Genomic DNA, 14884 nt, shown 5'->3' on the forward strand with positions numbered 1-14884 from the left:
TTAAGACTCCAGGACACTAATGGCTGTAACAGTGGGACACTCTGGTTTAATAAACGAGTGCACGGAAATAAAGGAAGCACATGGAGACGTGATTGGGCTAGATATTGTAATAAATCTAAAAGAAATGCCTGTACTGCGGTCCACATGAACATTCAGGGCATCTGCTGGTGGCTGGTCCTGAACCTCCCAACATGCCACTGGAGTTCATTAGTGTAAGACTAGTCATATATTCTATTTATTTAGTGTGTAAGCAGACAATGTTTTGGTAAATAAAGGAAAGAAAAGTCGCCTGTGGTATTATTTTATTCAGAATGAAATCCGAAATTGAAATATAAACGTCTATACATGCGTTCGTTAAATTAAAACGTTAAACGGGAACAGAAGGAAAAAGGACACAAAGAAACACTTTTGAACCACCAGACACAAGAGTAGAGACAAATCGCTAGCCACATCTACCTTCTTTTTTTATATTGACATTTTCTTCCAATGATACAACGGTAACGGATGCACTAATATATTCTTTATATATTCTTTAATATGTTCTTTATATATATATATAAGAAATCCTTTGAAGGCTCAGTGTGGTTGTGCCAAAAATCGAGAAGACTGCACCTTGTCAGAAGCATCTGTGTGACTGAACTAGTTACAGGATTCCCTTTCCTGTGGTAAAGTCTCGTCTCCGAGCATCTCCGAGACGGATTTGGACCTGGGCTAGAATGCTGGTGGTTATTACGCAGATGTTACACTGCATCTGGTCCATAAATACCCTTAATTATCAAAATTGGTTCATTTTTTCAATTTCTTGCTATAGTGAACGAACACACACACTCACACACACACACTCACACACACATATAAACCAATTTTTATAGGGGTGGGGAAAAAAACAAAACAAAAAAACCCACCCTACCCATGTAGGGATATTTGTGGTGGCAAAGCAATACCTTTGGTAATAAATGACTTCATTAAGCCCAGTTTCTATCTTTGATGTGGAGGTCTAAAGTCAATACATCTAGAACAATATCATGGCAAATTCTTGCATATTACCCATCTACCTTTAACATAAAATATTCAGCTGGGTCTCATTTCTTTCAATCTGTGTAAACAAAGACATTGCAATGAACAAATGACCAGCTGCACAGAATTCTGCCTACAACTCAGGTGCGGGCTAAAGGTGTGTGTGTGCCATCAATTAGCCTCCAAACGTACGTTCAGCAGCCAATTTTGTTCCTGATGGTGGGCATCTCTGTTAGCCGTACTCGAATTCAAATCTCTTATAATTTACTCTCATTTCATACACCGCCTAGCCAGCACTGTTGTGAAGAAATTAACTCGAGAGGTCTTTTCTTCTTTCTCTTCTTGCTCCTTTTATGAAGCCTTTCCATTTATCAGGGCCTAAGAGCAAAGGAAACAAAATGAGTGAGACCATCAGTGACATCATCAGCACGGATGTTTAACACATGTATAAGATATTACAAATGGAAATAGTCAGCATTACGCACAGAAAATTAGAGCAGTAACAATATTAGTGGTAATTTGTTGGGAAAAAAAAAATCCTGTATAATGTTAGCGTTAACTGGTAAAAAAAAAAAAAAAAAAAAAAAATCGTCATCAACTGCCCCCTAGTGGCTCAAATTATTTGTATCTTCCCTTAAAAATTAATAGGGCAGTCAATATCCTCAGCAGGAAAATCCTGAAATAATACCTCTTAAGTTTTTGCAAACTGCACAGAATTCTCAGAAATCACTGCTGAGAAGCAGTTTCATGAGCTCCATGCAGTAAATCCAAAACTCCTACTCCCTTTGGTGAGTTTACATAAAAGAACCACATAACGACTCGTACACAGACCAGGCATAACATTGACATTATATAACATTATGAGTGGTGAAGTGAAGAACACTGATTATCTCTTCATCATGGCACCTGTTAGTGGGTTGGATTTATTAGGCAGCAAGTGAACATTTCGTCCTTAAAGTTGACGTGTTAGAAGCAGGAAAAATGGGCGAGCGTAAGGATTTGAGCGAGTTGGCCGAGGGCTAAATTGTGACGTCTAGACGTCTGGATCAGAGCGTCTCCAAAACTGCTGCTCTTGTGAGATGTTTCCGGTCTGCAGTGGTCAGTATCTATCAAAAGTGCTCCAAGGAAGTAACAGTGGTGAACCAGCGACAGGGTCACGGGCGGCCGAGTCTCATTGATGTACGTGGGAGTGAAGGCTGGTCAGTGTGCTCTTTGCTAATGCTCGATGGGTCAGGAATGTTTTGGCAGTAAAAGAGGGACCAATACAATATTAGACAAGTGTTTATAATGTTATGCCTGTACCTAGAAAAATAACTCAAACAACTGGAAGCAGTGCCCTTCTTACTAACCAGGCCTTGACCACGGAATGAGTGTGAGGATGCTTTCTAACCTGTCCACTGAGACACTGTGTGTCAGGTTGCTGAGCAGCAGCTTCCTGCCCTCTTCATAGTCGTCCTGGTCAACGCTGACCAGCAGCCGAACGCCCTCTTGCCCGGCCGCTCTCTTCAGCGAGTCTGTGATGAAGACACCCTTAAGTGCCTCCAGGAGTGCACCGCTCAGGTAGTCAGCCCAGAAGGCGTCTAAATTCTGCAGCTCAGAGAACTTGATGTCGCAGACGATGGAGCCGAGGTCACGGGCACGCAGCAAAAGGCTGGCGCGGTTGAACAGCTCGAACTGGCGCTCCAAAGGCTGTTGCTTATCCGAGGAGACCCTGGCACGCAAGGCTGACTCGTGCTCCGAGTACTCGGCCCGAACGCGCAGCCGGATGTCTGCCATGAGGAAAGAAGAAAAGGAGGAGAATGGAGAAAAAGAGAGGATAGGAAGAAAAAAAGGCAGGGACGATAAAAAATAGGACAGGAGGAAAGGCCAGGTGCCAGCATATGAAGAAGAGTGGATAGAGGATATTAATAAACAGGTATAAAAAGAAAAAAGAAAAGAATGGGTTGTAGAAAAAACAGAGTTGATGGACAGGCAAGAGAAGAGAGGGATAAAAAGGTAGAGAAATAAAAAAGAAACTTTTGTCAGTCATCAAAGAGACTTAAACACATCAACACATAATTGCAAGGCTTTTAAGAGGTCTTGGATGTTTTTTTTTTTCCACAATAAGGTTAACACAGTGCAAGAGGACATTATTGCTTATCTGAGTACTTAATAGCCTTAATGTGGAACTATTCTTGCTCAGGAGAACTGGGGATGTAACAGAAACTGAAAAGATCTGGTCCAGATGAGGCATAAGCTGAATTTGTAAAAGTACATTCAGAAATTAAGTCCAAAAAAAGGAGAGTAAAGATTCAGTTCAAGGAGCAGACAGTCGAAAATGGGTGAACACTTTTCGGCTGAGCAAATTCTGAGTGAACAAAGGATGTCTGGAGTTACACTTTGGAGATAAACAGGTAGCATTTGATTGAGCAAGCAGAACTCAAAAAGGTTCACTGATGGCACACTTTACACAGAATGCCAAATGATTTCCAGCACTTTAGGGAATACTGCATTGTTTCTTACAGGTCCTCTGCATTACGTTGAATTTTCGACTGTCCAGTTTTAACCTCGCACCCATTTCCTTTTTTTTTCTTTTTTTGAGTCAGCATTTGAAAGCAGGCTGTTTCAGGAAATTCATTGTAATCGAATAACCTAAAATGCAGTTCCCCAGTCTGAGAAAATTCAAGGTGGACTGTCATTCAGAGGAGCCGTTGTTTTTTTTTTGTTTGTTTTTTTTTGGACTAAAATGCTTCAGAGGCAAAGTAGTCAGAAGTAACACAAACTAGTAAAAGGATGGCGCTACCTTGTGGTTATTACGAGAACAGGAGGAGGATCTGATGTCATGCAACAGCACAGGGCACAGAGATGGCAAGATACGATTGAAAGATACATACTGAACCAGCGCTTCGTTGTGATGTCATTTCCTTTCATGTCATTCAAAGTCAGAGGCGGAGTGGACCCATCGAATCTTCAGAACATTGCTGCAACACAAATCCAACCTTTTCCACCCTCAATCAACTGCACTTACGTTCTCACTTGGCATTTTGGGTGACTCAAAAAACAAGCTGAAAAAAGTGTCTTACAGACACGTGGAGTGTAATCAGAGAAATCAATTTTTTTTTTTTAATTCTCAGAATTAAGGAGAATGTTATGAGAAATTCATAAAAAAACATTATATATAGCAATAGGGGTACTAGTCCAGCAGTATTTGCTTCAATATGGTTCTAATACAGTTGGTTTATCATGTATGAGGGAAATAATAATAAGGCTTTGGACATAGTCTATTAGTATAAAGAAGCTGAATGTGATTGGTGAACATTAGCAAAACGAAAGCACTCTCTGTATCAGTGGCATTTATAATTACTATCTTCAACAAGAACTTTGTGTAAATATCAATAAGACATTAGGAAATACTGTACTGGAACTACACCGGTGACAAATGTAACGAAGATAAGAGCGTAAGGATGTTCTTCAATGATATATCTCCATGAGAAAGAAATAACCAAATAGTTATTTTGCACATTACCCCCTGATTTCCCCCATCTCCCCCCAACCCCACCCCCCCAACCACCACCACCACCACCATTGGATCTATCTTGTTCATAATACTCCCCACATATATTGAATTCACTGGTGGTTTGAACAAAACAAACTGGAAACATAAATGATTGAAAGCTTTTTTTTTTTTTAAACAAAACAAAACAAAAACACATTCTCCAGAAGAGATCCAATGACAGAGTACATTCGCATTGCACTTTTTCCATTTTGTTCCATTCTGAAGGACCTCTCATGCTGTCATGCGGCGAGGACATAGTGCTTTTTATTTTATTTTTTTAACAAAACAAAAAAGATAAAAGAAAAAAAAAATGTATGCACATCTCTATTGAGCTTCCACCTTCACTGTCACCATTTTGTTCAGGCACAAAATACATGAAGCAACAGTTTTTCTCTAATAATGGATTGTATGTATGTTGTTTTACAGAGAATCAGACAGGAGGTCATTTGAGTAAAATTACATTCAGCCATGATGGTAAAGTTTCTAATTTCTAATTTCTAATCCAGACTTTTTTGTTGCTGTTGTTATTTACAGTATAGGTAAAAAAAAGAAAAAAAGAAAAAAAAACAGATCATTTCATTTTCCAGGAAAAACACAACCTTTAGGCACAATTTATTACGAGGAGCTGCTCCATGTGAAGAGCTTCCACACTATATCCATCCCTCTTTTGTGACGAACAACAAACCAAGACGGAGGGAGAGAGAAAAAGAGCAGGAGGCTGCTGCCCAACCGCTTGCTAATTTATCTCGTTCTTTAAAGTTCCCTCTCTCCCTCTCTTAGTATGTGAGGATGGCCAACGTGTTTTGTCCCTGACCCTTGAGTCAGTCTGTTTTTCAACTGTGGACACAAAGGAGAGAGAAAGAGACAAGCAGAGTTTGGGATGAACGTTTTTCCAAAAAGGCTGTTCCTCTGTGGCGGTCAAAGCAAGCAATTTCATAAGCTTCAATTCTATATGGGTAGAAATAAATTGAATCTGTTGCCCTTCCCTTCCCCCAATGATATATATGTCTACTTCCTAAAAAAATAAAATAAAATAAATAAATAAATAAATAAAATAAAAAATTTGATTTTCAGCAAGAGCTCTGTTGGGTCATTTTCCTCAGAACTGCTCACAAAATGAAAAAAATGGACAATTCTCAAGGTTGAGCTTCCATTCAAGGCAGATTCAGGTTTGATATTGTTATTGACTTCCTCTGTTTTGATTAGTTCAAATGGCACACATTCAGGAAAACCCTGAGAGCTGTGAAAGCTTTGTAAAAAGATATTGGTTTTTTTTTTTTTTTTTTACTTTTTACAATTTTCCTATTATCTAAAGGTTCCTTTACCATTTAGCAGTGATGAAAACAAAAGAAGAAAATGTTCTGCCTTTCTCGAGTCAGTTCTGTGGCCAACAACTTTCTCCAGAATTCTGTACTAGTTGTTCCCCAGCAACCCAAAAGTCTACTAATAGTACACAAAATAAAAAAGGTCTTCAGGGGAATCATGGTTTTGAGGAAGTGGATTGATTTTAATAGTAAAATACAGCACTTTTATTTTTTTTATTTTTTTTATTTATCCCTCCTCTTTAACCGGGTGAGGAAGGTAAACTTTTTACCTTAGACATGGACCAGGCCTCATGAAGCAGAGCGTGAGTGAGAATGCACACACTTGGCTTGAGTGTGTATCATCTCGCACAAAGAGCACAGCGCACGCCCTTTACAGTGGCGTGCACTCTCTCTTTCTCTATCCGTTCTCCTGCTTTTCCTACCCATTCCTGAGTCAACCTGCTGGAATCAAATGTGGGGGTCAATAGAGCACTTTCAGCACGTTCAGGAGCACAAAGGTCAAAAAGGTCACATGGACTGTATCTTAAATAGTAAGCTTCTTTTTAGGAGTATAACCAATACATGTGTAGGCATCTTGTAAAGCACACAAATATAATCAATCATTCTTATATACTCGTTCTTCCATTCCAAGACGGTGTTAAGATGTTTGTTTGTTCTAAAGCTACTTTGGCATTCTTTTGGAATACTGGACCTTACTTTGTCAGAACAAACCAATTAAATAAAGCAATTCGGGAAGCTATTTTAAACAAAACGTTTTATCATGACTATGATGGGGGGAAAAAAATCAATTATAAGGAGCTGAAGAACGAATCAAATTTGGGTTTTCTGATATTCAGGAGCTTGAACGGTAATGAAGGGAAAGTGAATGAGGGCAATGTTATATTGTTCATATTGCTGCACATGTACGGACATCGGATTAGCCAACTTTGCCAAGTTCGGAGTTATACTGGTAAGTGTTTGCTTTCTTTATTAGAAAGTGCATTTCATATAATGTCCCAGCATCATCTTATGTTGAAAAAGCAATAAAGAGAGCGAGAGATAGCAAGAAGGAAAAATGTATAAAGAAAGAAAATGTGACCATGCAGAATGATGACATCTGAGGAAACTGAAGTGAGAAACGATCACAAAGTTAGCTCTACTAGTTAGTCCGATTTTTCACATGGGAAAGAAAGAGATCATTTAGATGTAACTGGAGTAAAATGTTCATCAAAAGGTCCACTAAGTAATAAGTCATTCAGACTTCAATTATGAGACTATCAGTTCCTGCTTGACCATCAATCAGCTCTTTTACTTCATTCGCAAGTGGCATTTGTAGCAGAGGCAAGAAGTGACGAATGAATAAAATCATAACTGGTTGTATTAGGATCATCTGTATTTTGTTATAACCTTGTATTTTAAAACCTTGGGCTTTTAAAACAAAGGCCTCAAACAAAAAAATGTCTTTCCAGATATTCAACTTTTGCACCTGTGTAACAAATATGGCTTTTCCCTGCATAAATATTGGGTGTTTACCTATGCATAACCCTGCAGCTTTATTCTTTATACACTGTACTATAACACACGCGTTATATTCAATAAGTGTGTCAAATCAAAGATTAGATTTTCAGCCTAAAAGTTGATCTGATCCTTGTTTCTTGATCTTCAGTATTAAATAGCTCACAAGACATTTATACATACAGACAAAACAATATCCTATTGCACCATGTGTCTGTAATATTGGGCTGGACCAGCAACAATTTATTTTCATTTTCCCATGTCCAACATTGGAAATTCAACAGTTCCACATTGCTCATAATCTTCACACAGGAGCTGCCCTGAATGTAGCCATAAATATGAAAAATCTGAAGAGTACAAGCCTCCCTACACTTCAATATATACTTTTTTCTTTTACTTAGTGGACCTTTATCATCACTCAGCCCATATTTGCTTTTATTTCCCAGTGACTAATGCGGTAGTTTGTTTACCTGTTAAGGAAGCGCAGCATTAAACATAGCAGCAATCTTTAATGATAGTGAGGCACTCTTTCCTGACTACTCCTTTACCCATTTATCACCCTTTCAGGCTGTTCGAACAGAAAACATGAATCACCAACCATCCTGACACAATCACTTTCATTTGAGCAAAAAAAAAAAAAAACCCACTAATTACTTGACAAGGGGCTGTGGTGTGTTTTTGATGGTGGACCTCAAGGCTTTTGGAGCAGGGGGCGCTCATATTAGGCAACAGACCTCGTTTTATTTAGTCAAAAGACATTCTGAATGCACACTTCTAATGAACACATCGTGGGGTCCAAACACAAGTGCAAACTCTGATTATTTATATTATTATTATTATTATTGACAACTGTGTGCACTCAAGCGCCACTGAGTTTGTGGAAAAACGTAATTTCGATCCAATCCGTCTGAGTGTCTTCTGAATGTGTGCTTCCACAGAACGCATTAGTCATGGGGAAAATCTGTCCTTTTCTACAATGTGCTGTTTTCTGAAATTAATAGTTATAATGAGATTGAATCATGTTTTTCTGATCAAAAAATACTGTAATTAAATGAATAGTTAAGATTTAAATAGGGACCTCTGATATTTATCATTCGAGATCCAAGTTTATCAGACCCCATTGGACAGCTCCTACAAAATAGACAAATAAAATTCCCTTCACTTTGTTAAGCGTTCAATCATTTTGTATTTGTATGTGCTTTAAACCTGGACAACTTTGTGTTATGTGCTTTAAAGTCTAATGAATGTGATGACCCATTTTTTTTTTAATAATGCTGCACCAACACGGTGTTCACAGACCTGTTTACATTTGATTTCGATTTGTTTTCATTAAGCCTTTAAAGCATAACCGTAGCACTTTTCCACTGAACAGTCCAGGACGGCAGGGTAGCAAACTTCAACCTAGAACTGAATGTGGCGTGATGAACATGCAGGTGTTTCCCCGTTATATGGCTGATGTAGTGATTGTGGGTGGTACTCTACAGGTTTTCAGGTAGTGACTACTAACAGATTCCTGTGTTTGTTTTTCGAGAAATAAAAGCTCTCATTTGTTAAAATATTATGTGGCACCGAGGTTATGGTCTGAACTATTCCGCAACAATGAATTCATCTGTAAAAACTACACTATTTGAACAAAAGTACTAGGACACCTTCCCCAAATTGTCAGCACAATGCACACGACTGCAGGATGTCTTTGGATGCGGTAGCATTCAATTTTCCTTTCACTTGAATTCAGGGAACCAAACCTGTTCCAGGATGACAGTCCCCCTGCAAATTAAGCAATCTATAGTTAGCAACATAGTTTTGCGTGAGTTGGAGTGGAAAATCTTGAGTGGCCTGCTATAGAGCGCTGATCTTAACCCTATTGACTGCCTTTGGGGTGAATTGAATTTCGACTGTACCCCAGGTCTCCATCACCTCACCTACACCAGGATGTGGCTTTACTAACACCCTTTTTGGTGAATGAGCACACATCTCCACAAGCACACAGCAAAATCTAGCGGAAAATTTGTACGAAAAGCACTCTGGTGGTTACGTGTCCACAAACTTTTGTTCGCATAATGTGTTTGATAACCAATGGTTTATATTTCTAGCTCAAATGACTGGGCTACAAGATTAACTCTTCAGTGCAGGTAGATGCACTGTAAACAGCACAGCTCACCAAAACAGTCAGTGGGCTCCTGGTTAATTGGCAGAGCTCAACTACACCATACAATGGAAAAGTGCTACTGTGTGTGTGTTTTAATCCCACACACACACACATATTCTTCTTTTTTCTCTTTACTCATATTTGTTTAGATTGTGAAAGACTTGTACACCACACACGGCAGGTTGTTGGACAGGCATTTAAATGTGCTAATCTGAACACTGGCAGAGTCAGCAGTCTTGTGTGATGAGCAGTGCAGCATGTCTGTGATTCGGACACTGAATCATCCTGCATCATAACGGCACAAAATGGCCTCCCTTATCTCTGACAGCCTGGTGCGCCTCTCAAAGGCGGCGGACGTCAGGAGACAAAGAGCTTGCTTGCTAAGTGTGTGTTTGCACAAAACACTGTACTTCCACTGCAATTAAATAAAAAATTAATACATACAAATAATTCAAGCGGAAATGGTGAGAGGATCAGAATGATCAGATGAGTCGACTGAGTGGGTTGTGTTTTTTTCTTTTTAGAAAAGAGTTGATTATCTAGATTATCTCACTTTAATAAATGCAGGTAAAGGAGTTTTAGTGTCTGATCAAATGAGGGCAAATTTATCTAAAGCAAAAAATTCAAAATGAGCAGCAGTCTGGAATGATGATATCAAATGTGAAATACATCTGAGCACGTGATTATAACATTTGATCAGACTAACGAGGTTTAAACACGTGAAGCCGTTGACAAGTGCATGGATGAGTTTAGCAAAAATCTGTTAAGCGACTGGTCATCTATACACAGACGTTACATCCTGCCATAGAAGTTAATTGTTCAAAAGGTCCGAGGATCAGGGGGGGTTCAGACCGACAGTAAAGAAGGGGCAATTGTGATTGTCGTTTTAGTTTTTGTTATACAAGATATAAAACAGAAATTGACAATCTGTTTAAATATGAAATGTGGAGAATGACGAAGAGATGAACGAGGAAAACAAATAGAAAGGTATAAAAGGAGAGGCAGAAAGAAAGAGAGAGTGAGAAAGACGAAGGAAACGCAGTCTTACCGCAGGTCACTTTGTTGGGTGCAGCCTGAGGTAGGAGCTCTGACGTATCCCTGGCCTTTCTTGTCTGGCCTCGGCCACGCCCACGCCCTCTTCCCCTTCTTCTTCGTGCTGGTGCACATGCTGTGACAGCTGAGCCAACACCTAATCAACAGACACACACATATATCATGACCATTTCACATATATATATATACACACACACCTCCAAGGTGTGGACAAATCACAAGCAGAGGCAATCAGGAAAAGCCGGCCCTTGGAGGATTTCACCAATTCGAGGTGCCGGATTTGTGAACTTGCGATCAAAAAAAAAGAAAAAGAAAAAAACATCTCTACTCACCTGCTGTCCACGGAGACGCTTGTGTGTTTGCCAGGCCTGAGTGTGAAATAGTGTGTGCATGCTCACCACTTTCCACATAGCTTACAGGTTCTCTCTCAGGTGACACTGACAGAAAGAATGCGAGAAATCTAGAATTCAATTTTGCTTTAAAGACCATGACAGAAATGAAGTCTCATGATATTAAAACACCCACAGACATGTTTATACTGATATAAAGGTCATGTGTCTCTGCTGCTAATTTGTGGCCATTTTCAGTAATTACAACGCTGTTTAAAAGGAGATGACATTTCAGCAAACTCACTGTTTTAAAGTGATGCTTCATGTCATACTAAAATTAAATTACACACATTCTATACACAGTGTGTGTGTTTGTATGTATATTATTTATGTGTGTGTGTTAGGGGGTGCCTTTTTTAAAATGATATTTTATGCCATTGCTTACCCGTTCTTCTTTTCTTGCTGGAGACGAACGGTAACAGGTCGTGCCGTGTAAGAATTCGAAGTAGCTGCAACAGAGGTTCCAGATTTCCTTCCTTTAAAAAGCCGCGCCTCTCCAGCTCCAGCAACAGGGCGACACCACTCTTCGGCATGCAGCGGCCGGCAAAGGGAACCGGCTCTCCCTTAGGGCGTATCCTGCGCCAAGCCTCCAAAAGGCGCGGGCAAGGAGGATTTCTAGGTGAATCAGAGTCCGGCAAAACCTCTGCAGTCCAGCCTTCTGGATCGAGCGGATGCTTGGCAGGATAAGCTTCGTCGAGAAGGAACGACAGGACTTCGATGTCAGTCTCGGTCAACTGGGAACCCACAATCTCAAAGACTTCATGGAGAGACAGCATTTCATAGTAGCTTAAACAGTCGGTCTCCTCCCAGTACAGAGAGTATCTCGAGCACGACATCATGGTTAACTGCTGCGAAGTCTTCCAGCAATCAGATCTACAGCAGAAAAGATGTGAATTCTGGTTATTATCATATATGCTCTGTTGATCTGATTAGATAAGCAGCGATAGATAGATAGATAGATAGATAGATAGATAGATAGATAGATAGATAGATAGATAGATAGATAGATAGAAATTTTTAATTCCTTGATAAACATAATTAAACCATCAATTCTAAACCCCCCCCCCCCCCCCCCGAAATCATTAAGACACACACATATACATAAAATTTTTTTTTTTTTTTTTTTTTTTTTTGACAAGAACTAGGAACTGCTTACTGCATGCTTCTGTCCAGTTAGATTATACAACCCCATCTGCTAGCAAAACTCTGAATTACTCAATGTATTGCTAACATTACTGCCCTCTGCCTCAGAGTTACAGTGTAGTGTTCAGAACATTTCCCCATCAGGAAATAAATGTCAGTTGTTTTGCTAGGCTAGTTTACCTTTTAGGAAATAAATATGTCAGTTGTTTTGCTAGGCTAGTTTACCTTCAGGAAATAAATGTCAGTTGTTTTGCTAGGCTAGTTTACCTTTCAGGAAATAAATATCAGTTGATTTGCTAGGCTAGTTTACCTTTTTAGGAAATAAATATGTCAGTTGATATGCTAGGCTAGTTTACCTTTTAAGAAATAAATGTCAGTTGTTGTGCTAGGCTAGTTTACCTTCAGGAAATAAATGTAAGTTGTTTTGCTAGGCTAGTTTACCTTTTAGGAAATAAATGTCAGTTGTTTTGCTAGGCTAGTTTACCTTTCAGGAAATAAATGTCAGTTGTTTTGCTAGGCTAGTTTACCTTTCAGGAAATAAATATGGCAGTTATTATGCTTGGCGAGTTTACCTTTTAAGAAATAAATGTCAGTTGTTTTGCTAGGCTAGTTTACCTTTTAGGACATAAATGTCAGTTGTTTTGCTAGGCTAGTTGGCCTTTTAGGAAATAAATGTCAGTTGTTATGCTAGGCTAGTTTACCTTCAGGAAATAAATATCAGTTGATATGCTAGGCTAGTTTACCTTTTAGGAAATAAATGTCAGTTGTTATGCTAGGCTAGTTGACCTTTTTAGGAAATAAATATGTAGGTTGATATGCTAGGCTAGTTTACCTTTTAGGAAATAAATGTCAGTTGATATTCTAGGCTAGTTTACCTTTCAGGAAATAAATATGCCAGTTGTTATGCTAGGCTAGTTTACCTTTTAAGAAATAAATGTCAGTTGTTATGCTAGGCTAGTTTACCTTTCAGGAAATAAATGTCAGTTGTTTTGCTAGGCTAGTTGACCTTTCAGGAAATAAATGTCAGTTGTTTTGCTAGGCTAGTTTACCTTTTAAGAAATAAATGTCAGTTGTGTTGCTAGGCTAGTTGACCTTTTTAGGAAATAAATATGTAAGTTGATATGCTAGGCTAGTTTACCTTTTAAGAAATAAATGTCAGTTGTGTTGCTAGGCTAGTTTACCTTTCAGGAAATAAATGTCAGTTGTTTTGCTAGGCTAGTTTACCTTTCAGGAAATAAATATGGCAGTTATTATGCTAGGCTTGTTTACCTTCAGGAAATAAATGTCAGTTGTTATGCTAGGCTAGCTGACCTTTTTAGGAAATAAATATGTAAGTTGTTATGCTAGGCTAGTTTACCTTTAGGAAATAAATGTCAGTTGTTATGCTAGGCTAGTTTATCTTCAGGAAATAAATATGTCAGTTGTTTTGCTAGGCCAGTTTACCTTTCAGGAAATAAATGTCAGTTGTTTTGCTAGGCTAGTTTACCTTTTAGGAAATGAATATGGCAGTTATTATGCTAGGCTTGTTTACCTTCAGGAAATAAATGTCAGTTGTTATGCTAGGCTAGCTGACCTTTTTGGGAAATAAATATGTAAGTTGATATGCTAGGCTAGTATACATTTTAGGAAATAAACATGTCAGTTGTTATGCTAGGCTAGTTTACCTTCAGGAAATAAATGTCAGTTGTTATGCTAGGCTAGTTTATCTTCAGGAAATAAATATGTCAGTTGTTATGCTAGGCTAGTTTACCTTCAGGAAATAAATGTCAGTTATTATGCTAGGCTAGTTTACCTTCAGGAAATAAATATCAGTTGTTATGCTAGGCTAGCTGACCTTTTTAGGAAATAAATATGTAAGTTGATATGCTAGGCTAGTTTACATTTTAGGAAATAAACATGTCAGTTGTTATGCTAGGCTAGTTTACCTTTAGGAAATAAATGTCAGTTGTTATGCTAGGCTAGTTTATCTTCAGGAAATAAATGTCAGTTGTTTTGCTAGGCCAGTTTACCTTTCAGGAAATAAATGTCAGTTGATTTGCTAGGCTAGTTTACCTTTTAAGAAATAAATGTCCGTTGATATTCTAGGCTAGTTTACCTTTCAGGAAATAAATATGCCAGTTGTTTTGCTAGGCTAGTTTACCTTTTAGGAAATAAATGTCAGTTGTTTTGCTAGGCTAGTTTACCTTTTAGGAAATAAATGTCAGTTGTGTTGCCAGGCTAGTTTACCTTTCAGGAAATAAATATGGCAGTTATTATGCTAGGCTTGTTTACCCCATCAGGAAATAAATGACAGTCGCTAGTTAGGCTCGTATACCCACATTAATGTCCATTGCTAGGATGAAGTACCAGCAATAGTTTACTTTCAGAAAATAAATAGTTGTAGTTCGGTAAGTCTGGCTTTTAGAAAATACGTCCGTTACTAGGGTAATTCACTTATCAAAAAAAGAAAGAAAGGAAGAAATGTCCGTCGCTATGCAGGGCCTGTTTACCTGAATAACAGCTGATATCCCCGAGCCGCCCAGCCTCCGTATCGCTCCCACAGACTCCCAGTCTTTTTAAAACGTACAAATTAAAGACTCTTTAGTGTTTCTTTGTTTGTTTGTTACTTTTACACACCGAACCTGCAAAAATCTATGATTCGTGTTCGGAATATTTCGCCGTTATTTCAGCACTAACTCAGGACACAGTGAGCGGACGAGCACAACATTTCTCCAAACAACTTCGTCCAGCAGTGGGCGGTGAGCCGCGCTGACGTACAGCCCAAACTGACCAATCGCGT

General features: G+C 38.8%; 2 protein-coding genes across 3 annotated transcripts in view; both read right to left on the reverse strand.

Moving 5' to 3' along the window:
* cicb (capicua transcriptional repressor b) overlaps window positions 1-14884 on the reverse strand; it is a 347812-nt gene that overhangs the window by 280762 nt on the left and 52166 nt on the right. The gene's annotated exons all lie outside the window — the stretch shown is intronic.
* Window positions 843-14833, reverse strand: dedd1 (death effector domain-containing 1). The gene is made up of 6 exons (XM_083538346.1): window positions 14595-14833; window positions 11348-11835; window positions 10906-11010; window positions 10569-10709; window positions 2408-2786; window positions 843-1395 (listed from the first exon to the last, which is right to left on the reverse strand). The coding sequence occupies exons 2-6, from the start codon at window positions 11799-11801 to the stop codon at window positions 1389-1391; spliced, it is 1086 nt and encodes a 361-aa protein (XP_083394472.1). The 5' UTR covers window positions 11802-11835; window positions 14595-14833; the 3' UTR covers window positions 843-1388.

Source organism: Silurus aristotelis (genome assembly GCF_946808225.1).
Source record: "Silurus aristotelis genome assembly, chromosome: 1".
NCBI classification, from domain to species: domain Eukaryota; kingdom Metazoa; phylum Chordata; class Actinopteri; order Siluriformes; family Siluridae; genus Silurus; species Silurus aristotelis.